The following is a 9,743-nucleotide window of genomic DNA, read 5'->3' on the forward strand; positions in this document are numbered from 1 at the left end:
CACCCCCGTCTGCTCCTCACCCCAACACCAACTGCCCTGGCCTGGTTTTCTCCCACCTCATTCTCCCCAGGCCAGACAAGCAAATCAGACAGGCTGAGAGGCCTGAGAACAGCTGTTGGGGGGGGGTGGGGTTGGGGGGCCTGGGTGAGGCCAGGAGGCAGAAGGGGTGAGCCACAAAGGAGCCCTTTGTTGTGCTAACTTTTTCCAAGACGTAAAAGCAGTAACAATAGACAATCCAGACTGGCAGGGGGAGGGGGATCAAGGGCAAGGGGGTATGTGGAGGGCTGGGGGGACCATGGTCTAGAATCTCGGTGAGCACTCCAACCAGCAGAGGAAGAAGGCACCGACCTCCCCACCCCTCCAAATCCACCGTTCGCCCTGGGCCCCGCCTCTCCCAAGGCCCCACTTCTAAAATGAAACAGACTGGAAAGGGAGAAAGGACTGAGGGAGGTTTGGGGCACAGAGTGGGGTGTCAGGAGGGGAGCTAGGGTATGGGGGTCATGGGGGATACCAGAATGAGGGGTAAACAGCTCCAAGGCCTGGGACAGACCAGAGGGTAAAGACCCATAAAAACGTGGAGCTAAAGCAAAGTCCAACAGAGGGTGTTTAGGGAACTGAAAGAATGTGCTTTTTAAAATCATTTTTTGGCAGAATGGGAGAGATGACCAGAGGCGAGGACTACAGTTTAGGCTAGGCAAGGCCTCCTTTTAGCCTACCCAATGGCAGCTTGGCTGCCTTGGAGGCTGTAACATAGCCTGCCCCCTACCCTCCAGCACATCCCCACCTGTCACCCAGGTAACCCAGCTCTGAGGTTTCCCTGCTCTGCCCTTTGAGCCCAGAGCTCGAGGCCCCACCTCCCCAGGCCTCCAGCCAGCAACCCAAGGAGGTGAGGTACAAGGATCAAGGCGGAGGTGTGGGGGACGCCGGAATCCTCACAACCTCTGCAAGAGTTAGGACACAGCCATAACTCCCTGCACACACAGGTGGGGCCGGGAGGGACACCAACGCGGGAGGGATTGCCCGGGCCTGGCCCCTCCCTGCTGACCTCCCTCCCCAGAGGCCCAGCCCACCAATCTCTCCTCTTCCTGCAGAAGGACTCAGGCTAGAGAACCACACCTTCTCAGCTCAAAGTTCCAGCGCCCCACAGAGGACTGGAACTGACCTAGGAAGCCAGGCGTCCCCTCCCGCCGACGCTGCCAGGGTGCCCCTCCCTCGCTCCCCATTCTGGTAGGGCGGGCGGCGCAGAGCGCTCCACTCCGGATTCCCCACGCCCCCGAGCCGTTCGCAGGCCCGCACAAGGGGCCGGTTTCCTGGAGGAGATCAGCAGGAAATCAGCCGGGCCCCCGGCCAGCGGCTCCCCTCCCAATCCAGCTGGCGCCCGCTCCTCCGCAGCTCCCCTCGCAGCCCCTGGGGACGGTTGGGGAGGGGGCGTAGGGCCCTCTGTACCGCCCTTCCTCCTCCCGGGGAGAGGCGGGGGTAGCTCTGGTTGTACCGCAGCAGCGGAAGAAGGCCCCTAGCCCAGCGGCCGCCTGATAAGCATCTCCCCCTCCCCCAACTACGGGCATCCACGTGCTTCACATTCTTGGACGTCTGGGAGCGGGCGGAGGTGTGAGTGGCGGAGATTGGTGGGAGACAGATGGGGAGCCACATCCTGTACACCCCCCTTGTCCTCTAATGCACCGAAATGGGGGCTCTGGGGAGGGAGGCAAGGTCCCTAGGGCCCTGCAGAACCCAGGAGGCCACCTCCTCCCACAGCCAACCTGCTCTTCCCACCTTCAGTGGCAGTGAAGGGGGAGTGGAGCATTCCCCAAGAGGGGCCTGGAGGCGGCTCCAGTCACCAGAGGGCTTCCACACACCCAAGGGGTCCCTTCCAAGGTGGGGGCGTTGGCCCCACATATTCTAGATGGAGTCTAGTTGCCACCCTCAGACTCCAGGTCCTTCCTGTGCTTCAAGGCAAGCCCCCAGACCCCCATCACTGCCAGCCCCACAGCCTCAGGACCCGAGTCCACCGAGACCTCACTGACTTACATGCACACCCACGCTCAGACTATGGGAACTGGGAGCCCAGGTCTCTAGGTCTACTACCCCACCCCAGCACGGGTGTGGGGACAGGTCTCCACTTCCCCATGTCCAGTGGTTTAGGGGAAGCAAGGCTCACCAGTACACTGCCTGTCCTACTCTCTGTGATCCTCCTCCCCCTCCAGTTCTGGGCCAGGAAGAGCTGAGCTATTCCCATGGGCTATGAAGAGACAAGGGCTGGAGCCCAAGGTCTCAGATCCCAGCTTCTCTCCAGCCCTCTGGAGAAGGTGGCCAAGGCAGTGGAAGGGGTGACTCTGGCAGCCCTGCCCCAACTATCCCCCTAGGCGAGGGGGGTCTTGCTCCAGCACTGGGAGAATGAGAAAAAGGGTCCTAGAGTCATTGTCTCACTCTCTCTTCCTCCAAAGTCAACGGTCGGTCGATACCCTCCCTCCTGTGTCTACAGCCACACAGCAGATTCAGCCCTGGAGGCAAAGGTCGGGGGCAGGACAATAGGAAAAGCTGGGATAGAGGTGGCTCTGGGAGGGCAGAGGTGGGCTGTCTGTCCATCTCAGGTCTCTCTTCTCCCAGCAAGAGGGGCTTCAGATGGGGTAAGTCCTTTGCCCTTCAACCTTCTCCAATCTGCCAGGCCCCCTCGAGACCCACTTCACCCCTCCTCCCTGGCAGGCAGGAGGGAGGCAGCAGGTCTGGGAAGGTGGGAGATCCTCCAGGGAAGAGCTTCCCCTCCAGTGAAGAGCCCAAAGCCCAGTAAGGGAAGAAACCTGAGCCATCTAACAATAACCCACCTTGCGCCTGCTCCCGCCCACCCAGTGTACACTGCCTCACAGCTGTGCAGGAAAATGCCCAGGTGTACACCCTGGTGCGCCGAGCTCCTGCGTGTGCACAGAGCCCTTCCTCCCAGAGGAGCTTGCACCCAGGCAGGGGGCAACAAGAAGAGCAGGTGACCAGACTGCCAGGATGCTAGGATTCTCATCAGTGCCCCTCTTAGGAAGGGACAGCCCAGGACCTGGCCCTATCCCCAAGTGAAGTCAGGGTAACAAAAGGACTTGGTGGCGGAGCTGGGAAGGGATGCAGTCCTCATTTCCAGAGCAGCCCCAGACCCACAAAAACAAACTCATCCCCCAGAGAACAAACCGGATTAGGATTAGGGGGAGAAGGATTCTTCTCACCAGAGCAGCTTCTCCCCTCCACTCCTGGGGATGAAAGCCTCAAAGATGACAGCCAAGTGTCTGGGGCCAGGACAACACTCCCACAAGGACCCAGTGCCCCTTGCCAAGATGGAAGGTTTGGGTGGCAGACGGGTGTCTGATGAAGTTGCCCCTTTCTGCCACACCCCACTGTCAATACCAAAGATATCGAGGGCTCCCCTGACACCCACTCTAATGACGCAACAGCAAGGGCTGGGGGCAGCAGCTGTCGCTCAGGAAGGGGCTCTCCCTCGGGCTTTGGCAAGTGTCGGATCTGGGGAGGCGGCCCCTCCCCCGGGAGCAGACAAACCCACACAGACAGGACCTTTACCCCACCCTCCAGCCTGCTGTGAAGCTACTGGATTCCAGGCAAGAAGATATAAACTGGGGGCAAGGGGCTTGGGCTTCATTTCTCCCGGAAGAAGTGAAACAAGAGATGAAGGAATGTTTCTTGAAAGAAGGAACCCTCAAAGTTTCTCAGCCCTAATCTAACAGAAATTGCACTCAGGGTTACTGGGGAGGGGAGTGCTGGGGGCAGGGTTCAGTTGTCCAGCAAGGGCAACATGGATTAAGTGAAAGGTAGAGACAAGACCTCCACTGCACCCCGGGACTCTCACGCCCGAGTAGTAGTGGAAGCCCTACCGCCCACTCCCACCCCCTACAACAGCAGAGGGAGAGGCCGGTACGTACAGTGGTTTGAGCCATTCCAAAGCGGAGTCCGGAGCGGGGTGGAGTACGGACCCGGGGCGGGGAGCCCCTTCTCTGGGAGCAAACAGGCCCGGTTCTGGTTATAAAAATCCACCACTAGGAAGGGGTTAGGGGTAGGGCCCCCCACTTCTACACTCTCGTACATCTTCCCCCTCGAAGGCAAGAGGTCCGAGCTGGGAAGTCCTGTGCGCCGCCCCCGTCACTCAGCCGGCGGCGCCATCCGAGCAGAGCAGCTGGGGGCGAGGAGACGTCCCCTCGCCCCGACTGGTGACCCAGGCAGGGGGCGCCCCCTGCCCTTAAGTCCCCGCGTCTAAGTCCGCCGGCCGCTCCGCCAGTCCCGGTGAAAAGCTGGGAAGTTGTGTGTGCTGGGAGCGGGGGTCCCTCGGCTCTCCCAGAGAAGCCTGGCGGGGCCCGGGAACTCAGCGGCTTCACCTCGAGGGGACTCCCGTCTAGAGTCTCGTGGCGTCCGAGGCAGAGTACCGCGGCTCCCCAAGTCCGCAGGCCGGGGGCGGGATCAGCGCGGGGCGGGGGTCAACGAGCACTTCCTCCTCCCCGCCGGGGATCCGGGGCTTCTCCAGGGATTCTCCGTGGCGAGGATTCCGGGTGGGGGTGGGGATCCCGCGCGGTTCCACCTCCGCCAGGCCAGGGGCAGCCGGCGGCTCGCTCGGTCTCCGGTGGTGCGCGCCACGGCCCCCCCACCCCAGTTCTACGCGCCCCCTCCCCTCCGGGTACCACCCCCTTGCCTCCGCCCCGCCCCGTCCAGGCACCGCCCCTGGCTTAACCCATTCCCAGCGGGTCCGGCTGCAGTGGGAGAAACGCAGGGAACCTAGAGGGAGAGGCGGCATGTGGACGGGCGAGTAGGGGCAGCCTGGGAAGGGGGAGGAGAGGAGAGGAGAAGGAGGAAAGGTACCAGAGGAGGAGTACACAGAGTACAGAGGGAGGCCGAGTACAGGGAGAGGAGGGGGCTGCGGGGGGGGACAAGGACGGAAGAGAGACGGGCGTCTTCCCTTGTCCCAGTTCCGGCTCCCAGGCTCCCCCAAGGTTTGGTCAGTCCCTGGCCGAGCGATGCCGTGGTGGAGGAGGTGGTGGGGCGGGGAAGAGGGGGGTGGTCCTGGTGTCCTCCCCTTAACACACACCCCCACCCAAGCCGGGCCTCATTTGCCTAATGCAATGCGGCTGAACTCTCGCTGAACTCGCCTGGCGGCGCCTCACCTCCGAGTGACCCACCCACCGCTGCCCGTGACATCACCCGCTCGCCAACCCGCCCGCGGGGCTCGCCCGCCAGCCCCCTGCCCGGCCGGACCGGGCCACCTCCCCTGGAGACGCGGAGAGCGGCGGCGGGAGGCGTAGGGCCGGGGCGCGCGGGGCCAAGTGTTTGGCACCCGGGTGTGACATTGTGCAGCTCGGACGCTGTGTCGGAATGAGACACCGGTTTGTGTCATTGTCTGTGACATCATGTGTGACTACGGCCGCCGGAACCCGACGCGGCAGCGCGGGTGCTGTTGGCACAAACACAAGCAGAGAGGGCTGTCCTCCCCACGCTCTGCGTGCTTCCGGCGAGCAAAGCCCCGCCCAGGGTGTCTCCCAGCTGGGGAACCAGTATCGGCCCCTGGTGCACTGTCCAGCTCTGGAGAGAGAAGAGGAGGAGCTGTCGCCTTCCAGTTGACTGCTTCATCCTGGAAACCCTCGGGATGCACGTTCCACTGGAAGAAAGACCTAGCTTGGGCAGGTCCCTAGAAAGAGGGGATACCCCTGAAGGAGCGGGTATCCTATTACCCCCACTCTCTAAAAGGAAGGGTGGAAATGTACATGCTACCCAAGGATATTCTTCTAGAAGAAGCCTGGCTCTTTATATATGTTGTCATTTTATCCTCACAGCAACTCCAAGAGATAAGTTTTACAAATAAAACAGGTCTTAGCAAGGCTATGTGGGTTGTCCAAGATCACATTACTAATAATAAAGAGTAGAGCAGGTATTTGAACTTCCTGCTGCCAAAGCCCATGTTCTTACCAAGCTAGGCTGATTCAAGGTATTTTTCTGAGCACTTTCCATGTGGACACCCTGGGGAACGTGCCCTTGTAGACCTTAGGGAGCAACAGCCATTAGGCAAATAATCACTATATACACACACAATTGCAAACTGAGATAAATGGTATTATGCTCTGGAGAATTAACATAGGTACCTAATTTAGGTTGAACTAAATTAGGGAAGAACTCAAATAAAACAGACCTACCGTAAGAGAAAGTTTATAAGTTAATCGGGCAAAGAATAGAAAGGAGTGTAGTTCCAGTTAAAGGGTGAGTCTGTGCAAAGGCCCTGGGGTTACAGAAGTTGGTGCGTTCACGAAGGAACTGGCAGAAGGCTAGGATGATGGAGCATAAAATTCAAAAGGAAAAGGTACATAAGATCAGGCTGCAGAGGTGGGCTCAGGCCAGACCAGGGGGGCTTATAGGCCTCAATAAGGCTTTTGGATTTTATCCTAAATGCAAGGAAAAGCCATAGAAAGGTTCCAAGCAAAGGAAAGGTAAGATCAGATTTACAGTGTGAAAAGATCTTTCCAGCAGTTGTGTGAAGAATGGATTATAGGAGGGCAAGAGAGACCAGGTAAAAGCTACTGCAGCAGTCCAGGCAGCAGACAAGGGCGACTTGGCCTAGGAAACTAGAAGTGCTGATGGACAGAGGAAGGTGGATTCAATAGATATTTTAAAGGTGGTACAATCAACATGCGGGGGTGGGGTAGGGGGGTATGGGAAAAGAGGTAGCAAAGAGACTTGTGTGTGGCTTATGCATCAATGAAGTTGCTGAGACTGCAAAGCAGAGAAGTGCACTAGGCTGCTGGACAGGTGGGTGTGGGGCCCTGAAGTGCAGTCAGGGCTGCAGATGGAACGCTGGGATCTGGGGGCAGGTATGCAAATCTTGACAGTGGATGAGACTAATGGGGAAGAGGACGGAGTGCTTCTATGCCCTCGGGATCTTTCAAATGATGGAGCAAGGCCCTGTGCTCACAGCTGCAAGGTGCTAAGGGACTTAAGACTCTGTCCCTGCCATCAAAGACCTTGTGGTCAGGAAAAGATGTCCCAAATGGTTACAGCTCATGGCAGGAACGGGAGAAGCAACTTCATGGTAGAGAGATGAGTGTTGTTAAAAAATAAATAAGGACGCAGAAGCATTCTAAGTAGGGAGGCAGAGTGTGGCAAGGAAGGGGGAACATCTGTGAAGATTTCTGGGAAGAGGCGGTATTCAAGATGTTCCTTGAAGGATAGATAGGATTTCCGGAGCTGGAGAGAAGTTAGGGCAAGAGGCCCGTTCTGGGCAACAGCAAGGTCATGGGGCAGGTCAGAGCAGAACACAGTGTCCTGGGGCAGTGGGAGAAGTGGGAAACAAAGAAGGCTCTGGCCCGCAGCTGGGGTTGGGGGCCTCCGGTGGCAGCTGTCTGCAGGCCTGGGGCCCCATCCTGCTCAGCCTTATCCCTCCCTCAGCTCCTTCTCAGGGCTTTGCATTTAGTAAGCCCTCAGCAGGTGTGGGCTGAACTGGCCCCCACTTGTGCCAGGCAGGGCCCCCTCCTTTTCCCAACCCCATCTGGAGGGGACAACAAACAGGAAATCATGAGGCCCAGTGCCAGGTGGACACTGGGTCCCAGTACAGAGTGGTGTCATCCCGCAAGACAGTGCCCAGCTCTACCCTGCCCCTATCACAGCCTTGCTGGGTATGTGAAACTCACCAAGGGCCTCAGCAGGAAGCGGGCAACCATGGCCTCACAGCAACTCGCCCAGCCAGGGAGAGATTAGAAGTTTTGCTTTTTTTTTTTAATTTTTATTTATTTATTTGAGACAGAGTCTCATTCTGTCACCCAGGCTAGAGTGCAGTGGTGTGATCTCGGCCCACTGCAACCTCCATCTCCCAGATTCAAGCAATTCTCATGCCTCAGCCTCCCAAGTAGCTGGGATTACAGGCGCACACCAGCATGCCCAGCTAATTTTTGTATATTCTGTAGAGATGGGGTTTTGCTGTTGCCCAAGGGTGGTCTCGAACTCCTATGCTCAAGCAATCCTCCCACCTTGGCTTCCTAAAGTGCTGGGATTACAGGTGTGAGCCACTGTGTCCAGCCAGAAGTTGCTTTAAGGAGGAGGAAACATTTGGAGAGAGCTTGGGTGACCTGCCCAAGGCCACACAGGAAGAACTGTGCTTTAAGACTCCTGCCCATGGAGGGCCCTTGGTCTGTATGCTGGTTGAGGTTTCCAGCAACCCAGAAGTCAAAATGGGGAGGGGGGCACCTCTATTTCTGACAGCCAAATGTTGAGTGGCCTCCAATCTACCCTGGGAGGCCCAATCCTTGGCTGTGCCCCAACTCCACAGAGGAGGAGGAGGAAGAAGGCACTGCCCCAAAATGACTTAGAGATGGGAACCACTTCCTCTTCCCACAGACACTACTCCCTCAAAGGGCAGTCGGGCCTGCACTGGTACAGCCCCATAGGCAACACATCCCTTGGCATGGGGTAGACACAATACCTCGGCCCTGACCCACCTAAAAGGAAGATGGGCTTCCTTCCCTGAGTCCCCTCCCCCTGTCCATGCTGGGATCTTGTCCAGAGGGAATCTGTGCATTATCCTTGCTGGGAGATAAAAGGTGAGGGACCCCATTTTCATTAAAAACTCCATGTCATTGTCTTTTGGCTGACTCTACATTTCAGACTCCAAAAAAGGCACTGCTAGGCAGCACTCCCTCTGCCTGGGCTGTCCCTCCGCCTGGGCTGTCCCTCCTATTGTCCAGGGAAAGAGTGGGAAGCTGGGAAGATGCACAGACTGCATCAGGGAGGAAGTGGCAGAGCATAGGAAGAAGGGAAGGACACAATCTCCTCCTTTCTGGGCTTACCCAGACCCTCGGGCGTTCTCCAGTCTCTAGGCATATGAAGCAAATATGCAGCCACCCTCTCGGGGCTCCCATCCTCAGCTCCTCTGTTGATGGCTTGCAACTTCTTTGCTTCCATCCACAAATTGAAACAAATTAAGAATAAGAACTGTGGCTTTTACACTTTGTTCCTTCAGTGTCTGTCTGGAGATGGGGTGGAGGGTGCCCGCTGAGTTCTGCAAACTCTTGTGGGCTACAGCGGGCAGATTTGGGGGTGGGGATGGTGTGAACAGATTGTATCCACAGCTTCCAGGACAGGACCGAGATCTGGCCCAGGCCCCTTATCTTTCTTTCTCTCCAACCTTCAGGATCCAAACAGAGAGGAGGGGGTATGGCTTGTGCCTTCCTACGCCCCCTACCGGGGAAAGGTAGGTTCTAAGGCAGAGAAAGGGCCTCTGCAGTGGGGAAGGGGGTTTCAGTCAGCACTAAACCCCACCCCCCACACTTCCCATACCCAAGAGTGTGTCCCACAATCCCCTCTCAAAGCCGCCTATCTGGATGGTGGAAAACAGCCCGGCTTTACAATCCTACAGTCATGATTCTGCAGTACTTTAACCTCCCCCAGCACTGTGTCCTCTGTGTAAGTGGGGATAATGTCCCTCTTCCAGGATTGCAGGGATTAAAATTTGTAAAACACAGACAAAGCCTCTGACACACAGTAGGTGCTCTATAGATGTTAACATCCCATTCTCTCCAGCTCCCACTTACAAAGGGCCTGGTCCCTGCTGGGTGCAGTGGCTGACACCTGTAATCCCAGCACTTTGGGAGGCCAAGGAGGGCGGATCACAAGGTCAAGAGATCAAGACCGTCCTGGCCAACCAACATGGTGAAACTCCGTCTCTACTAAAAATACAAAAATTAGCTGGGTGTGGTGGCGGGTGCCTGTAATCCCAGCTACTT

At 57.5% G+C, this 9,743-nt stretch overlaps 1 protein-coding gene across 6 annotated transcripts in view; it reads right to left on the bottom strand.

Moving 5' to 3' along the window:
- RARA (retinoic acid receptor, alpha) overlaps positions 1-9,743 on the bottom strand; it is a 49,075-nt gene that overhangs the window by 11,700 nt on the left and 27,632 nt on the right. The window contains exon 1 of one of the 6 annotated variants that reach the window (XM_011998949.1): positions 6,776-6,791. The exons of 3 other annotated variants lie outside the window; for them this stretch is intronic. Coding sequence is in view for 2 of the 3 variants with exons in the window: in XM_011998944.1 (XP_011854334.1) it covers positions 5,164-5,389 (226 nt within the window). In the remaining variant the exon portion in view is untranslated. Of the gene's footprint in view, positions 1-3,914; positions 4,782-5,163; positions 5,392-6,775; positions 6,792-9,743 lie in introns of those variants that run through there. 2 more of the 6 variants (XM_011998944.1, XM_011998947.1) reach the window with 2 other exon arrangements.

This window comes from Mandrillus leucophaeus, unplaced genomic scaffold (assembly GCF_000951045.1).
Source record: "Mandrillus leucophaeus isolate KB7577 unplaced genomic scaffold, Mleu.le_1.0 Scaffold58, whole genome shotgun sequence".
In the NCBI taxonomy this organism is placed as follows: Eukaryota; Metazoa; Chordata; class Mammalia; order Primates; family Cercopithecidae; genus Mandrillus; species Mandrillus leucophaeus.